This window comes from Esox lucius, chromosome 24 (assembly GCF_011004845.1).
Source record: "Esox lucius isolate fEsoLuc1 chromosome 24, fEsoLuc1.pri, whole genome shotgun sequence".
Classification (NCBI taxonomy): Eukaryota; Metazoa; Chordata; class Actinopteri; order Esociformes; family Esocidae; genus Esox; species Esox lucius.
The window spans coordinates 27288502-27307277 of NC_047592.1; the positions used below are offsets into that span (position 1 = coordinate 27288502).

Below are 18776 nucleotides of genomic sequence, written 5' to 3' on the forward strand. Positions count from 1 at the left end.
GGTCAACATTAACCCTTACTGTAATTGTTCAACTCAAATATTAACCTTAATATCTAACCCTAATCATAATACCAAACTTCAACCTTAATACTTAACCGTTCCCAACCCTAACATATTCGTCCTTTTGCAGGGCCCATGTGAATTGCCTCTTAATTTCATTCTTCACTTGAACAATGGTTGCTATGACTTCAATGTATACATTGTTAATGTTGTAAATTGCATTTTTAGCTGGAAGCGGCTGATTTCTAATGTAATACCAACACAGGTGTACAGCCACCATCAGTCCTTTGTTTCAATGCCATATTGTTTGCTAATCTAAGTTTATCATTTTAAAAGGCTATGTGATCAATAGAAAAGCCCTTTGCAATTATCTTAGCACAGCTGAAAACTGTTGTTCTGATTATAGAAGCAGTAAAACTGTCTTTCTTTAGACAAGTTGAGTATCTGAAGCATCAGCAATTCTGGGTTCAATTACAGGCTCAAAATGGTCAGAAACAAATAACTTTCTTCTGAAACTAATCAGCCTATTCTTGTTCTGAGAAATTAAGCCTATTCCATGCAAAAAATTGCCAAGGAACTGAAGATCTCATACAATGATGTGTAGTACTCCCTTCACAGAATAGCACCAACTGGCTCTAACCAGAATAGAAAGAGGAGTGTGAGGGCCCAGTGAACAATCAGGCAAGAGAACAAATGTATTAGAGGGTCTAGTTTGAGAAATAGATGCCTCACAGGTCCTCGATTGACAGCTTTGTTAAACAATAACCGTCGCAAAACCAGTCTCAACGGCAACAGGGAAGAGATGACTTCGGGATGCTGACCTTCTAGGCAGAGTTGCAATGAAAAAGCCATATCTTAGACTGGCCAATAAAAGATAAGATTAAGATGGCCAAAAGAACACAGACACTGGATAGAGGAAGAACTCTGCCTAGAAGGCCAGCACTCATCAACGTTTGTCTCCTTCATTTCCTCTATAGACATTTGATTTCTCTTCACACAATGTTGAAGTGAGACAGAGACTTTTTGCTCTTGTCCCTCTTTTTTTTAATCTTTCTATTTAATACACGTACCAATGTTGTTTTGCTCATCGTTTCAACAACATACCTTTCTCTTTTGAACCCTCTTGAACCTCTATTGAACCCTTCTTTCTTTTTTTTTTTTTCTTTGGGTAGACTGATAGGTAGCTCTTTAAGCCATCAAAGTCTAAATGGATGTATAATTGCTTCTCTTTAAAAACAACTTTCCACCACTAAGGCATTTCTCCTCATTAAGTGCCACCTGCAATAGTTCAACCCTTCACCCCTTTCTCTTCCTCTTTTTGCTCTCATCACACTCTTTTTCACCATCTCGCTCTCTCTCTTCCCCCCACTCACACCTCTTCCTCTCCTGTTTGATAATTTTCCACAAGGCTCAGCGGATTTGAAATAATTTGTTGTAGGTATAGACGTCTGCCTCAGAGGTAGTAGGAAACCCCACCCAGACACACACACACACACACAGGAATGCATGCATACAGAGAGGACCACAAACACACAAGGTCAGGCCTCTTACCATGTATGACGTGTGCAGAGCAGTAGGAGGTGTGGAAACAGATGGAACCAGACAGACAGCAGGGAAGGTGACTGTCTCTCACACAGGGAGGGCAGGTGACAAACCATTACTGATCACAATGGGATATGGAAATATATTCATATTGCACAGTACCCACAGAAAAAGCTCTGTTCTTTTCTTTTTCCTGTCTCGTTCTCCATCTCTTTCATCCCCTTAATTTTCAGGTTCCATTCATTTTACTCCATCTCTCCTCTCTTTCTCTCACTGCATGGAACATTTCTGCCTCATCTCTTTCAGCAGTTTTTAACCTGTCTCCTGTCTGTCTGCAGAGGTGGGGGACTCGAGTCAATGACTTGACTCGAGTCTGACTCGAGTCACAATTTTCAGGACTTTGTGACTTGCTTGATTAAAGTATGAAAATGGCTTGACTTGACTTTGACTTGAGAACAAGTTACTTGAGACTTGACTTGAAGTGGAAGACTCGACAATGACTTGAACTTATAATAAACAAACAGCAATACAATTATTTTATATGTTGTGACATCAGCACCACTAATCAGCGTATGTGCGTATCTGCACAATTCAAACCGCGCCAAACATGGCAGACAGTAACGTTAGTTGAGCTCCACAAATAGTATTGTTTGGATACAAGGACTTTGAACTGGACCGTGTGAATAAAAAAAGATTTGCCAGATGCAAAATATGCAACAACGTCAAATTTCATTGGTCATTTTAAGAACCACAAGGAAAGGTAAGAAAGTAATCTCAGTTTCACTAAGATCTATAATGATTAAGTAATGAATTAATCTTTTGTTTGTCATAATTTGGCCTTGGTTGCATATTTTATTTAACATTTCGCTTCTTGCTCCCTCTCTAACTCTACATTCCCATATACAGCTCTGGAATAAATTAAGAGATCACTGCACCTTTTTCTTTCCTTTCCAAAAACATTGGAAAGGAAGGTTTTGAGTGAGGAACAGAAGTGTTCAATATGCTGTGGTCTCTTAATTTTAACCCTTCTGTTCCTCACTCAAAACCTTCCGTTTCGACTTTTTTGGAAAGGAAAGAATAAGGTTCAGTGGTCTCTTAATATTTTCCGGAGCTGTATTTTTATCCCACTCGCTCTTTTTATCATTCTGCCCGACAGACATCCTAAATAGCTCTTCATGTTGACCCACTGTCAAACGTTCCCCCATTTTCCTTTTAAGTGTTATTATCTAATCACTCCTTTTATGACCGCATCATGTTATTAGCTATAGCTGGAAGGCACAATTAACTCGAATGACAGGAGACCGTTGTCTTTGGTTTGCATGCGTGTGTGTCTCTTAGGCTTGTGGTGAATCTCTCAGTTTGAGGACTATTAAGGCTTCACAATAATCAAGTTATCTGGCATACAAGCCTGATAAAGGGTTTTATCTGTTGTGGGGGAGTTAGGGAGAATCTTTCCTGCTTTTTACGACAAACACACGGAATATTTGTAACCCTTTTATCTGATTAAACTTGTCACAGTTGCACCATATCCTGTAAAGGGCAATCTATCCGCACAAACACGCTGTCTGACAAATCTCTCATTCTTATTTAGCAACTAGAAGCAGGCAGTGTTGAGTGTTGTTGATCAATCACTCGATCACCATTACAAATCATCAAAGGCCACAACATTCCATATTCGTTTTTTTAGAGTGGATGGTTGCGTAATGTTGGCTTTGAATGTGCAGTTATACACCAGGGTTTGCATACACACAACATTCCCACTGTCAGGTAGAGTTAGCTTGTGTGGCTTTAAAGTCTGTGGAGTTTAGAGAATGCTTCTAGGTTATATTGCTGAGAGTTCTCTCTCACATACGGAAGGAGTGAAGAATGTGGTAGACGAGGACTCTTAAGTTCTCATGTAAAATAGAGTGTGGAAGGAAGGGCTAATGTTGGATATGGGAGTAAAAGACTAATGCAGCTGAGGGAGGATAATGCCACACTAATGTAGGAAAAGGAGAGGAACTGAGGGAGAGACTAATGCAGATGAGAGAGAGATTGAAGTCAGAGATAGACGAATGTTTGAGAGAGAGGGAAAGATGCAAAAAAGTTGGAGGGGAAGGGAGTTAAGTAAAACAGACAGATAGATCATTAATTTAAAAGGGGAAGAGAGAGGCACTTATGTACAGTGGGAGAAGTCAGAACAGTAGCCAGTGTAATTATAGTAATTTATTGGTGGTGTTACACACAGAATATACAGAGAAGGGAGAGTCAGAACATTTTCTTTTATGTGATGTAGTAATTGGTGACTCATTGACAGGAACAGGATGTGGTAGAGGAATGGTGATAGGGAATACAAAGAGGCACTACACAAACCCACTCGCGCATACAGAAATTACTATGTTGCATTGATTTTCCTGAAGGCCTGTGTTTATGGGGATTTTGGTGTTTTGTGTATTCACGTACAGGTACAGTTGTGCTCATAAATGTGCATATACTGGCAGAAATTGTGAAATTGTGTCGTTGATTTTGAAAATATGACTGATCATACAAAAAATCTGTCCTTTATTTAAAGGTAGTGATCCTATGAAGCCATTTATTATCACCCACAGTGGGGAGAACAAGTATTTGATACACTGCCGATTTTGCAGATTTTGCTACTTACAAAGCATGTAGAGGTCTGTAATTGTTACACTTCAATTGTGAGATACGGAATCTAAAACAAAAATCCAGAAAATCCCATTGTATGATTTTTTTATAATTAATTAGCATTTTATTGTATGACATAAGTATTTGGTCACCTACCAACCAGTAGGAATACCTGCTCTCACAGACCTGTTCGTTTTACTTTAAGAAGCCCTCCTGTTCTCCACTCATTACCTGTATTAACTGCACCTGTTTGAACTTGTTACCTATATAAAAGACACCTGTCTACACACTCAATCAAACTGACTCCAACCTCTCCACAATGGCCAAGACCAGGGCATCAATGATCATGAGGAAGATGAGGGATCAGCCCAAAACTACACAGCAGGAACTGGTCAATGACCTGAAGAGAGCTGGGACCACAGTCTCAAAGAAAACCATTAGTAACACACTACGCCATCATGGATTAAAATCCTACAGCGCACGCAAGGTCCCCCTGCTCAAGCCAGCGCATGTCCAGGCCCATCTGAAGTTTGCCAGTGACCATCTGGATGATCCAGAGAAGGAATGGGAGAAGGTCATGTGGTCTGATGAGACAAAAATAGAGCTTTTTGGTCTTAACTCCACTAGCTGTGTTTGGAGGAAGAAGAAGAATGAGTACAACCCCAAGAACACCATCCCAACTGTGTAGCATGGAGGTGGAAACATAATTTTTTGGGGATGCTTTTCTGCAAAGGGGACAGGATGACTGCACCGTATTGAGGGGAGGATGGATGGGGCCATGTATCGCGAGATCTTGGCCAACAACTTCCTTCACTCAGTAAGAACATTGAAGATGGGTCGTGGCTGGGTCTTCCAGCATGACAACGACCCGAAATACACAGCCAGGGCAACTAAGGAGTTGCTCCGTAAGAATCATCTCAATGTCCTGGTGTGGCCTAGCCCGTCTCCAGACCTGAACCCAATAGAAAATCTTTGGAGGGAGCTGAAAGTCTGTATTGCCCAGCGACAGCCCCGAAACCTGAAGGATCTGGAGAAGGTCTGTATGGAGGAGTCAGCCAAAAACCCCTGCTGCAGTGTGTGCAAACCTGGTCAAGAACTACAGGAAACGTATGATCTCTGTAATTGCAAACAAAGGTTTCTGTGCCAAATATTAAGTTCTGCTTTTCTGATGTATCAAATACTTATGTCATACAATAAAATTCTAATTTATTACTTAAAAATCATACAATGTGATTTTCTGGACTTTTGTTTTAAATTCCATCACTCACAGTTGAAGAGGACCTATGATGAGAATTACAGACTTCTACATGCTTTGTAAGTGGGAAAACCGGCAAAATTGGCAGTGTATCAAATACTTGTTCTCCCCACTGTAGTTGTTGCTATCAGAAAATACTGGCAGACAGTTGGCCTTCTTCTGCACGAAAGCTGCACATGGGTCGCTCTTGGACTTTCCAGCACAACAGTGACCCTTAGCACAATGCCTAGTTGACCCTCCAGTTGTTACATCAGAAAAAGGTGAAAGTTCTGTAGTGGCTGCACAGTCTCTTGACCTTAATATCATCTAGCCACTCTGGGGAGATCTCAAATGTCCGGTTCATGCAAGACGACCTAAGACTTTCATGACCTGGAGGAATTTTGCCAAGACGAATGGGCAGCTAAACCCCCTGCAAGAATTTGGGGCCTATATTAACATCTATTACAAAAGACTGCACAAGTCATTGATGCTAAAGGGGCCAATACACAGTGTTAAGAACTAATGGTATACAGACTTTTGAACAGGGGTCAGTTCAATTTTTTCTTTGTTGCCATGTTTTGTTTTATGATTGTGCCATTCTGTTATGACCTACAGTTGAATATGAATCCCATGAGAAATAAAAGGCATGTGTTTTGCCTGCTCACAATTTTTTTTCTTTACATATGGTACATATATTACCAATTCTCCAAGGGTTTGCAAACTTTTGAGCACAACTGTACGTATAACTATCCCACAAAACAAAGGTGCCCTGAAATATGCCACATTGTGCTGCCTCACAGTCTTTACCCAGGTTAAAGCAACCCCACCCATTCTTCGACAGCATAAATTCTAATGTGAAAAGTGAGAGCACGCATGAGTAAACCAACTATAACTCTTAACCTTTACCCTAATCCTATCCTTAGCCCTAACCAGATTAAGTAATTTGATTTAAAATATCACATTTAACGTTTTCGACGTTTAGCAGACACTGACATCCTATTGGTGTAAGTTCTATGTTCTGAGACAAAAATATACAACTCCATTTCCAAAAAAGTTCTGACACTTTGTGAAATAGAAATACAAACAGAATGCAACGATGTGCAAATCCTCTAAACCCTATATTCAATAGAGAATAGTACAAAGACAACATCAAATGTTGAAACAGAATTTTCTATTGGTCCTTAAAAAATATATGCCTACTTTGAATTTGATGCCACTAACACATTTTTAAAAAGCTGGGACAGGGGCAACAAAAGACTGGAAAAGTTGTGTAATACAAATAAATAACCTGTTGGAACATCTCACAACTAATTAGGTTAATTGGCAACAGGTCAGTAAAATGATACGGTATAGAAAGAGCATCTCAGAGAGGATGAATCTTTCAGAAGTAAAGATGGGGAGGGGTTCACCACTCTGTGAAAGGCTGCGCAGGCAAATAGTGCAACAATGTAAGAATAACATTTCTCAACTTTCTCAAATTGCTAAGGGTTTGGGGATCTCACAGTGGCGCAGCTTAGCCTTCTCTCCCATGGGTTTGAACCTTAGCAGCCGAGGCCCCCCCCACCCCACTCCTACCTGATTTCCCAACTAAAGGATAGGCAGATAATATAATTATTTAGTACTATTCCCCTCAAAATGTACGCACGTTTCACATACCGTGATGAACAGAAGCTTGTTATTAGGCTACAAGAAAACATACTTGCAATTACAAAACTTCACTGCTAGCTGCTTTTGGACCTGGATTATAACTGTAATCCCCTTTCGCTATAAACTGTGATGCTGCTCCTGTCTTTGTAACGTCATATCTATCCATTTTCTATTGCTTTTGCTGCTCAACAACTTAACTAAAGACGTATCTCAAGGACACATATCATTATTTTTATATTTTTATAATGTATTGCTTTTCTTTCCTCTGAGTGGCAGACACATCTACGTTCCATTTTTATGTTTTGTTACTTAATTTTTCACTGTTCAGACCCTGAACAAATGAGCTGAGAAAATCCGACGTTATACCCAGGGTTGTCAGATTCACTGACAATACAGGCACAATCTGTTGCGAACTCCTTATAAAAACCGAACACTGTCATTAAAAATAGCCCAATGAATCGGGAAACTATCTGACAACGCTGGTCGATCATTCAATGCATTATTGAATCTTAAAAAATAAAGATGTTTATCACTTCAATGTTAACTAAACAGTATATATCAAATTAATCATAATTTCATTTTTTAAAGCTCCACCTCTGGGATCTCATAATCTAGGGTACATAATATCATTAAAAGAGAGACATCTATGTACACAAGGGACAAGGCTGAAAACCAATACTGGATGACTGTGATCTTTGGACGCTCAGATGGCACTGCATTAAAAACAGACACGATTCTGTAGTGGAACACTTCCCAATGTCTGTGAACACAGTTTGTCACTGCTTCCACAAAATGCAAGTTAAAACTCTACCATGCAAAGAAAAAAACATATATAAACAAGATCCAGAAACGCTGCCGTGTTCTCTGGGCCCGAGCTCATTTAATATGGACTAATTTAAGATGGACTGCAGAAATCTGTCCTGTGACAAATCAAACTTTTTGGGAATCATGCACTCCCACTTTTGGATGGGGGAATGAGATGATGGAAGAACGAGGGATAGGAAATTGGACAGGAGTATCCCTGCATGTTTTCCAGTAATCACACTGGCCCTCATTTATCATTCTTGCGTAGAAACGGGCGTATATGTTGGCGTAAGATTAAGCTTACACTCCTCTCACCGCCTGATTTATGAAGCTGTGCGTACCTTTAAAATCCAGGTGTACGCAATACCTTCCCTTGATAAATGCCGCGGCTGAAAACGATCGTCATTAGAATAACACGCCCCTATATATTCAAGTCCCCGCTTCCCCCACGCCCTCATTTTACGCCATGGACACACAGAAGACGGCAAAAAAAGAGAAACTTCTCTGACGTGGAGATTGAGACGATCACCAGGGAGGTAGAAAGAAATAAAATTGTTTTATTTGGCAGTTCAAAAAGCGGAATAAAAGATGATGTGATGTGGAGTACCATTCATTCACATTAATAATTGCATGACAATTTGTAATATTCGTCTTATTTTTTTTATTATTTATTATTAATGACGTTCATTGTTATTTAGAAGAATAATGTCGTTATTATTATTATTTCTATTATTATTTAAAAGAAGAAGAATGTCATTTTTATTATTTTGTCAGTCTGAATTATATTTTGGTAATTTAAAGCCTTTTATTACTGAACCCAGTCCATGCGCAACAGCTGGGCCTAACCCTGAAAGTCATGTAAAGCGCACAGGCTCGCATCTGAAGGAATACATATAAGTCAAATGCTTTGGTAAAGTCACACAAATGAAACCTTGAAGTCCATGTTGCACAAAAATAAACACTGAAGTTTGTAATTATGTTGTTGTTTTTTTTACAGTGGGTCATAATATATCATATCTTTTAGTTTGTCAGTGCGTTAGGATTTTTTTTTCTGCGCATTTCCGCACTAACTCAAAACGTGCGTACACCACCTCCTGAGCTGGCGTAGGATTTGAGAGTGCCGTACGCCAACGTCCATATTGATAAATCTCAAAGTCACCGTGGTTTTGGGTGTACGCCAGGTGTACGCTGGAAATTTGGTGTACGCACTTTTGATAAATGAGGGCCACTGTGTCAGGGTATTGCTGTCTATAGAATGGCTACAGTGGGGAGAACAAGTATTTGATACACTGCTGATTTTGCAGGTTTTCCTACTTACAAAGCATGTAGAGGTCTGTACATTTTATCATAGGTACACTTAAACTGTGATAGACGGAATAAAAAAAATCCAGAAAATCACATTGTATAATTTTTTAATAATTAATTTGCATTTTATTGCATGACATAAGTATTTGATCACCTACCAACCAGTAGGAATTCCGGCTTTCACAGACCTGTTAGTTTTTCTGTAAGAAGCCCTCCTGTTCTCCACTCATTACCTGTATTAACTGCACCTGTTTGAACTCGTTGCCTGTATAAAAGACACCTGTCCACACACTCAATCAAACAGACTCCAACCTTTCCACAATGGCCAAGACCAGAGAGCTGTGTAAGGACATCAGGGATAAAATTGTAGACTTGCACTATTGTCAAATCACTCTATTCCAAATGTAGAACACTACTTCTAGACAAAACTCCACTTTATGGGAATAATTGTGCTAAATCATAAAAAGAAATACGCCCAAGTATTAAAAGTGTAATATAGCCTACTTCAACAGACTCTGTTCGGTGCATGGCTCTTGTTCATTTAATGGTCTTGTTCACAGATCGGATGCATGTCAGTCATCAGCGGTTTGAACATGGCCCTCTGCTGCTGGGCTGTATCGTCTGGGTTTTACTGCCCTCTAGTGTTGATGAGATGCAAGTCTTCTTTAATTGAGCCATGAAACCTGTTTGCCTTTGTCAGTCCCTCATCTGTATTGATCTCACCCCCTCACTGAGTTTATTTCTCCCTCAGACATGCTGACGTTGGGTACAGAGATTGACCTGCAGGAGGTGGATAATAGTGTGGTTGCCATGGAGATGATGCTGAAGGCATGGCTACATGACCAGGCCGGAGATAGGGAACAACTCCACCTACTTCTACCACCTGGACTGAACAGTGGGAACACACCTCGTCATGGGCCCAGAGCTGGTCCAGGTAGTAGCTCATTTGTGCACACGGAGCAAAGTGGTTTAAAATCAAGTTTATCTGTAAAAGATATTTGTATTTGATTGGAGAGGTTCAAGTAGTCCTTTACAATTTTTGTAAATTTTCTTCAATTTGGTTTTGAGTGAATTACAACCAAAGTGTCTTGGCAAAGTATCTCTCCTACTTTTCCATTCAGCCTCACTATTAAGCTGCATTTCCACCGCAGGAACTTTACCCAGGAAATAGGAACCTTTCAAGGAACTCAATGCATTTCCACCACAGGAACCCGGGTCTAAATTAAGTTCCGGGGACTATATTTTACCCCCAAAACAGTCCCTGCTCAGGGGTAGTACTTTCCCAAAGTACTGGAACTTTGGGGGGTGGGGCTTGCAGTGCTGAACGTTTCTGAATTGGAGCGGAGGCAAACGGCGAGGAGACGCAGCCCACGGGTTAATTGCATAAAGCAGTCAAACAAAGGTTGTTGTTACGCAGTTTTATAATAGATATCAGGAGACATTTAATATATGATTCATTTTGTGGTAACCATAAATGTTGCGACCTTGGCTGGGAATTAATGAACTAGCCATATATTTACATATATTCTGGGGCACATTATCTGTTGCATGGTAACATGCATCATCCAATACATTTTGTTAAGATATTGTTTCAGGGGTGTTTTTCTTACAGAGGTAAAAAAAATATGTATATTCACACATTCAACATTCAACAGACATTCGCCAATAGCCCTGTACAGATTGGAAAATCAATAATTTATTAATTGAACAACATTTGTTTTCAACAAAAATTCTACTTAGGATGTAGTAGAAACTCCTGAAATCTGTAATAGTGCAATTAAAACTTTGAAAATCAATAACTTATTAATTGATTGACATGTACATATCAATAAATGTCTGATTTATTATATAAATGCCTGGCATACTTTTACAACCTTTGGTTTCAGTAGAAATTCAACTTAGGATTTAGTATATATTCCTGAAATCGGTAATCGGTTAAATGCTCCTTCAACATTTCTTTGGTGCTCCTAATTACATTTTTAATCTATACTAATTTCAGCACGGGATTGTTCTCCAAACCGTATTCTTTGTGTTGACTTTAGAGGTGTGATACAAAAGCTGGGTGGATAATTTAAGTGACCAGGGATCCAGCCAAAATTGGACAAATCCAGACAGAATTGGAAATGGCAATCTATAATGATAAGGTCTTCACGAAAATATCTTGCAAGTTAAGTGAGCTGAACATCATTCACACCGGGAAACAGTGCCAGGAGAAGCTTAAAAAATTTAAACAAATTGTTAGTTGTTATTTATGCTTGTGTATTGCACATTTGTATTTTGCACCTACACATTTTGGAGATATCTAAATAGTGGTAGAACCAAATGTATAGTGGGTATTTGCGTAAATCTGAAAACAGAAGAACTCATTTACTGTTGAAATATTTATTAAATCACAACAGTTAAAGAACATAAAATGTTTATGCGCATTGGCGTGAATCCATCTCAGTCATCTCACTGTCAATCTCCACAATAGCTTGTTCAATTTGCATCCATCCATCTTCTCCCGCTTATCCGGGGCCGGGTCGCGGGGGCAGCAGTCTAAGCAGGGATGCCCAGACTTCCCTCTCCCCAGACACTTCCTCTAGCTCTTCCGGGGGGACACCGAGGCGTTCCCAGGCCAGCCGGGAGACATAGTCCCTCCAGCGTGTCCTAGGTCTTCCCCGGGGTCTCTTCCCGGTGGGACGGGACCGGAACACCTTCCCAGGAAGGCGTTCCGGAGGCATCCGAAAAAGATGCCCAAGCCACCTCAGCTGACCCCTCTCGATGTGGAGGAGCAGCGGCTCTACTCTGAGCTCCTCCCGGGTGACCGAGCTTCTCACCCTATCTCTAAGGGATCGCCCGGCCACCCTGCGGAGAAAGCTCATTTCGGCCGCCTGTATCTGGGATCTTGTCCTTTCGGTCATGACCCAAAGCTCATGACCATAGGTGAGAGTAGGAACGTAGATTGACTGGTAAATCGAGAGCTTCGCCTTGCGGCTCAGCTCTTTCTTCACCACGACAGACCGATACATCGACTGCATTACTGCAGAAGCTGCACCGATCCGTCTGTCAATCTCCCGTTCCATCCTTCCCTCACTCGTGAACAAGACCCCTAGATACTTAAACTCCTCCACTTGAGGCAGGCACTCTCCACCAACCTGAAGTGGGCAAGCCACCCTTTTCCGACTGAGGACCATGGCCTCAGATTTGGAGGTACTGATTTTCATCCCCACCGCTTCACACTCGGATGCAAACCGTCCCAGTGCATGCTGAAGGTCCTGGTTAGAAGGGGCCAACACGACAACATCATCTGCAAAGAGCAGAGACGAATTTGCAGTGGTCTCTTAATTTTAACCCTTCTGTTCCTCACACATTTTTGGTAAGGAAAGAAAAGCATGCAAGGGTTTCTTAATTTATGCACGTCCTTAGACTGCGGTGGAAACACACACAACAAAGGGCTGAAGGAACCTTTTAGTTCCTTGAAAAGTAGCTCCTAGGACTAAAGGTTTTGGGTACTTTTGGTGGAAATGTGGCTTTAGTGTCACATTGCGGTTTTCACATATCCTTACCTTCTTTATCTCTTCTGTTTTGGACTCTTTTTGAAAAACTTAAGTAATCAAGTGGAGAAGTAGGTGAGGAGAGTAAACATTCTGTGATATGAGGCTGTCCTCCACTTGTTTGTTATCAAGAAAATTATATTTACAACTTAATAATGATAAAGTGATTCAAAAAAGTTTGTAATACCTTTGTCAAAAGATTATTATACATAACTCTTTAATGATAAGATATAGTTCACAAGTATTCTAATTGGCTATCAGGGAGAGAAGAACATTATTCCTCCAGCCCTCTCACTCAACCACTTTTTAGTTTCTACACAACAAGAGGAAGTATTTAGGGTACACTTTAACCAAATGAGAAAACACTTCTGTCTCTCTCTTCCTGGCTGCAGTGTATGTGAAGTGTGACATAGAGGAGCGTCTTCTAAGTCCAGCCCTCTTACCTCTGACCCCTTACCTTGGTGTCAAGACGGATAGCCCCAAGGACTTCCTGGTTCCTGCCAATAGCTTAGCCAGTCAGAGTCCTCCACCTCAGACACTCAGAGTTATCAAGTAAGGCTGGTGTATGTGTGTGTTTGTGTGTGATCCATGTCTTTGTGTACATGGAATCCCCACAAAAATAGTTAAAACCTGACAAATTTGTCCACACAAAGGAAATAAAAAATTCTGGCTAAGGAGTTATAGAAAAACATAACAAAAAGATAGGCAGATAATTGTATTGATGTCAGACACAAAACTACAGAAGGTCAATGCTACAAGTCTATCTACAGGGACCTTAATGTTCACTTTTCCACCATACATAATGTTATAGCAAGAATTTCATGATCAACTGCTACACATATTCATACTCACCTTCAGACACAATGTACAACATTTTAAACTCACCATTTGTCACCAATGAAAGTGGTTGTATGGTTGGAGACCAAGGAGGACCTCACTGCTGAGAATGATGTAAGAAAGCCTGACTGCCATTGGCCAAGACACATCTGAACATGCAACAATATCCAGATTACAGATGAGACCAAATTTGAGACATTTGGTAAAGCACCACATTTCTATGTATACAAAAACAAAATTGCTTCATCACAATCAAGCATGGAGAAGGTTCAGTGATTTCTTTGGGTTGCTTTGGTGCCTCTGACACTAGGTGCCTCCAAGTTGTGCCTGACAGCATGAAATCAGGAGAATACAAAGGCATTTTGGAGCACAGTGTGTGAGGAAGGAAGGTCATGGAACTTTCAAGAGGAAAATGTACCAAAACACACTTCTAAAAGTACCTAGGAATGGTTCAAGACAAAATGTTGGACTGTCCTGAAGTGGCCAGCAGTGAGATTTGGATCTAAATCCAATAGAAAATATGTGGATAGATCTGAAAACAGCAGTTGGTAGCACTCTTCCAGTATAAAGTTGCGGGAAGGTCATCCATGGCTATAGAATTTGCTTTATTTCAGTTATTTTGGCCATAAGCTGTGCTACCAAACAGTGAGTCTAGGGTGTCAGTTTATCAGTACCATTTCTTGTTTTCTAATTAAAAAATATATTTGAAGTTGTGAATCAAAAACAAAGTTTTAACAGTTATATAAAAATTGTAGTCTTCAGTCAATTTCTTATTTTTACAGAGTGTTGAAGAAAGTGTTGAAGAAAGTTGAAGGGTGCCAATACTTTTGGCCACCACTGTACAAAGCTTAGGGCTGTGAAAAAATTTTATTTCACTTTTTCATGTAATTCTTGTGATCATGGCAATGTAATTAAGGCATTTGGATGTGGCCTAATTTTTGGAGTAGTTCAATATTCATTTTCGGTTGTTTATCCCATGTTTGGAGCTGTATCTCACTGCTTACAGGAGAAACACACTTGTTCATACCCTACACACACAAACACAACAAAACCAATTTTGATACAATGACATAATTTCTGAAACATCCTTGTCCCAAGGTGAACAGTGACAGACACAACCACACACACATAGGTATGCCCACATTATTATTCAAATAAGATGTCACCAGTGAGGACAGCTGACACATCAGTATAAAATCATATTTTTAACCTCAAACACGTAAAGTAGATGCAAAAATGTAACCAAGCAAACTGATATTGCGTCTATGTGACACACAGAATCTTTCAAAGTAATGTTTTCAATCCGTTATTCAGCTCTGTCCCAGTCTGTAATTAGTGTTATTAGGATCGTCCAAATTGAATGGAAACGTATCGTACCACGATGTTATCAATGTGAGCGTGAATTTCTATCTGAAAAATGTGAAGATCGGTTGCTTTGCCTAGTTTTCTTAAATTGCTGTATTTAATTTGCTGCATTTTTTATTTATATATTTCTTCATTCTTACTACGTAGATGTCATGTGCCATATCACAAGAATGTTGTTGTGCAGGATGGCTGTATTATTCGATGCATTTGATAAATAAACTTTGAACTTCTGGATTTCCCTTTTAAGTATTGATGTTGACTTCTAATTTTACCTGCTCTGCAATTGGGACAGTACCTCTGCCTCTCCCGACTCGTATTGTGGGAGAATCAATGGAGCCAACTTTGCCAACGAGACATACAGTTACTGCGAGAAACATTTTAATACAGAGGATTGTGACCCACGTTCACTTAGAAGAGGACTAAAGGCAAATGCAATTCCATCAAGTTACACAGTTCAACCTGTGGAGACAAGACTGATTGTAATTGTAAGTAACACTTGCTAGGTTATAATACACAGATTACCTCTGGATATTCTGGGCAAGGGTTGGGGAATAACATATGTTCACCATTGCCCCCCATAGCTGCTCTCCAAGCTTTTATTCGGTCAATTCATCATCTGTTAAATGGTTAGAACAAGTAAGGCTCTATCCCACGGAAAATGTTCTTCCTGCTCGTATTCAGAGTCAGACATAATACAAGTATTTTCCTTTTTCTCTTAGCAAATAAAGTTTGACTGTCCGAGGTGAATATCAAAGACGAAATAGGTAACTTGCTTTCTAGCTAGCGAATACTAACTTTCGTTTACTGTTTATACACATACTCTTCCAGATTGAAAGCGTCGATTGATGTAATTGTGAACACATCTGACTGGTAAACACAGGAAGTACCCATTTATTTGAAATGAGAATCGCTAAAATGTAAACTTTATTTAGAGGAATACAACATCACGTTCTTTGAGGTAAACAACACCACTTGTCTTAGTTTGGAGTATTTTAGAGTCATTTTTCACTTTCTATGCAGCTTTTTCATAGGGGTACGTACAGTTTCCATTCATGAATTTGTACAATGCTAATAACGTTAAATGGTCACTAAGACAAAGCTGAATAATGGATTGTTTTAAAACATTTCTCTATGTGCCTGAATGAACTACTCAGGGGAAGGAGACTGTCACTGAAATATGATTTTTGGACGAACTATCCATTTAAATGCCCTATCTGATTGTATTGGGATTAAAGAATGGATCTTGATGTTTCGGAAAAAAGACGGACTCGATCCTTTCAATGGTTCAGCAAATTGGAAAATAATCTATATTCAGTGTGAAAAGTTCAGTGTCGTGAAAGCCTGTCTTTTGCGGGATTGGTGGAAATGTGTTGAGCCAACACTGTAGAGTTGCAGTTTGTAATCTTTTATCTCAGAAAAAAAGGAAACATACTCAAGTATATCTTCTTTGTTGTCATGTGAACAGAGTGCACATGAATAAAGCCGATATCCAGTTTGTATTGGAAAAATAAAATAATACAACAAAAAGATATTCCAATTAGATCTCCACCAGATCTCCAATGGAGATGTGTTGCTTAAATAAAGACAAACAGGCATACTACTTAAGGGTGTTCCTAAACTTAGTGGAGAAGATTTATATATGCAATTAAGAATTTAGTTGTAGGGTTTGCATCATGTAGGATAACTAAACAAAAAACTTGAAACTACTATATGCACATGTGTATGCTGCAGGGCCCTGCATGCAGACGGTGTGTGTGAGAGCGTGTTATACGGCTTACCCCTTATTGTCAGACCTACTACCTGTTGGCAACTGGACTGGGAAGACATGGAGAACAACCAGCACCTCTTCCACGCTCTCTGCCGCACGCTGAGGGTCAGTAAGTGAGAGAAAAAGGTAGTTAGATATGATGAGAAGTTATAATGTGAGCACTTGAGCCTATGGCAAATGAGCTTGATGCGAATAAAAAACACAATTGGATTTTTGGTATACTGTTTACTTGAGAAAATAATAAAATTATGTTTACATTTAAGCATGTGGGTTTAGGTTATGGTTAAGTTTAGGGTAGGGTTTGGGCACTTGTGTGTGTGACCCACATGCAGCAGCATAGTGGCCTGCATCACACTGCTGGTTTGCTTCTGTTGCTAATCATGGTAGGTCTTGAACTACCCCTGGATGGGAGACCCGATGTTGCTGGAAGTAGTGTTGGATGGGCAAGAGGGGGAATTCTTTCTTCTGGTCTAAATTTCAAGTCATGGTGCCCCACGGCAGTAAAGAGGACATATTTTGCATTATTGTGTCATCTTTCAGATGGGACATTAAATAGGTATCCTGACTTTCTGTGCTCATCAAAGATCACAGAGTAGGCATGTAAGCGTGTAACATGCCTACTAAGAGTAGGCGTGTTACTCAAGGCTCTTGCCCACCCCAGTATTATGGTCTACATTTTCCTAACCTTCAAACCTCCTCTCTCACATTTCCTGATAACTCTCCCTTTTTCTCAGGCTCGTGACTGGTTTCTACTGGTACGTTCAGAGCCTGCTGTCGGGGGCTTTACTGGGGGTGTGTGTAGCCATTACCTGCTCCAGCCTTCTGCCTCCCTCACTCTCCTCCTCAAACCCGTGGCCAACAGAGAGCTACTGCTACCCTGCCAACTGCCTGACTCAAATCAGGACCCCCCACCAGACGCACTTAACATAATACAGGTACATACTGAAGTTATATACACACAGATACAGACACACACACACATATATATATACAGCTCTGGAAAAAATTAAGAGACCACTGCAAAATTATCAGTTTCTCTGGTTTTACTATTCATAGGTATGTGTTTGAGAAAAATATACTGTTTTGTTTTATTCTATAAACTACTGACTACATTACTCCCAAATTCCAAATAAAAATATTGTAATTTAGAGTATTTATTTGTAGAAAATAACAAATGGTCCAAATAACCAAAAAAAATATGCATTACAGACCTCGAAAAATGCAAAGAAAAAATTCTTATTCATTTTTCAGCAACAAAAAAAAACTAATGTTTTAACTTAGAGTTCAGAAATCAATATTTTTTTTATCAGAGCTTTCATGCATCTTGGCATGCTCTCCACCAGTCTGTCACATTGCTGTTGGGTGACTTTATGCAACTCCTGGCACAAAATTTCAAGGAGCTCGGCTTTGTTTGATGGCTTGTGACCATCCATCTTCCTCTTGATCAAATTCCAGAGGTTTTCAATGGGGTTCAGGTCTGGAGATTGGGCTGGCCGTGACAGGGTCTTGATCTGGTGGTCCTCCTCCACACCTTGATTGACCTGGCTTGTGGCATGGAGCATTGTCCTGGTGGAAAAAACTATTCTCAGAGTTGGGGGAACATTGTCAGAGCAGAAAGAAGCAGGTGTTCTTCCAGGATAACCTTATACTTGGCTTGATTCATGCGTCCTTCACAAAAATAAATCTGCCCGATTCCTGGCTTACTAAAGCATCACCAGATCATCACCAATCCTCCACAAAATTTCACAGTGGGACACTTTGGTTTGTAGGCCTCTCTAGGTCTCCGTCTTACCATTAGACAATGAGGTGTTGGGCAAAGCTGAGAATTTGATCTGTCAGATAGGATGACCTTACTCATTCTCTCTACGGTCCTTATGGTCTTTTGCAAATTTGAGCCTTGCTCTTCTTTGTTTCTCATTGATGAAAGGCTTTTTTCTAGCTTTGCAAGACTTCAGCCCTGCCCCTAGGAGTCTGTTTCAAACCGTTCTCGCTGTGCACTTCACCTCAGCTGCTGTTTGCCATTCTTTTTGTAGGTCACTTGATGTCATCCTATGGTTGTTGAGTGACAGTCGAATGAATTGACGGTCATGTTGGTCAGTGGACAGTCGTTTTC

General features: G+C 40.1%; 1 protein-coding gene across 4 annotated transcripts in view; it reads left to right on the top strand.

The window, feature by feature from the left end:
• Positions 1-18776, top strand: part of m1ap (meiosis 1 associated protein) — a 108123-nt gene that overhangs the window by 83459 nt on the left and 5888 nt on the right. For all 4 annotated transcript variants that reach the window (XM_020043131.2, XM_034290380.1, XM_020043132.2 and 1 more), the window contains 4 exons: positions 9909-10091; positions 13086-13245; positions 16627-16768; positions 17398-17598. In XM_020043131.2, the coding sequence (XP_019898690.2) occupies positions 9909-10091; positions 13086-13245; positions 16627-16768; positions 17398-17598 (686 nt within the window). The remainder of the gene's footprint in view (positions 1-9908; positions 10092-13085; positions 13246-16626; positions 16769-17397; positions 17599-18776) is intronic.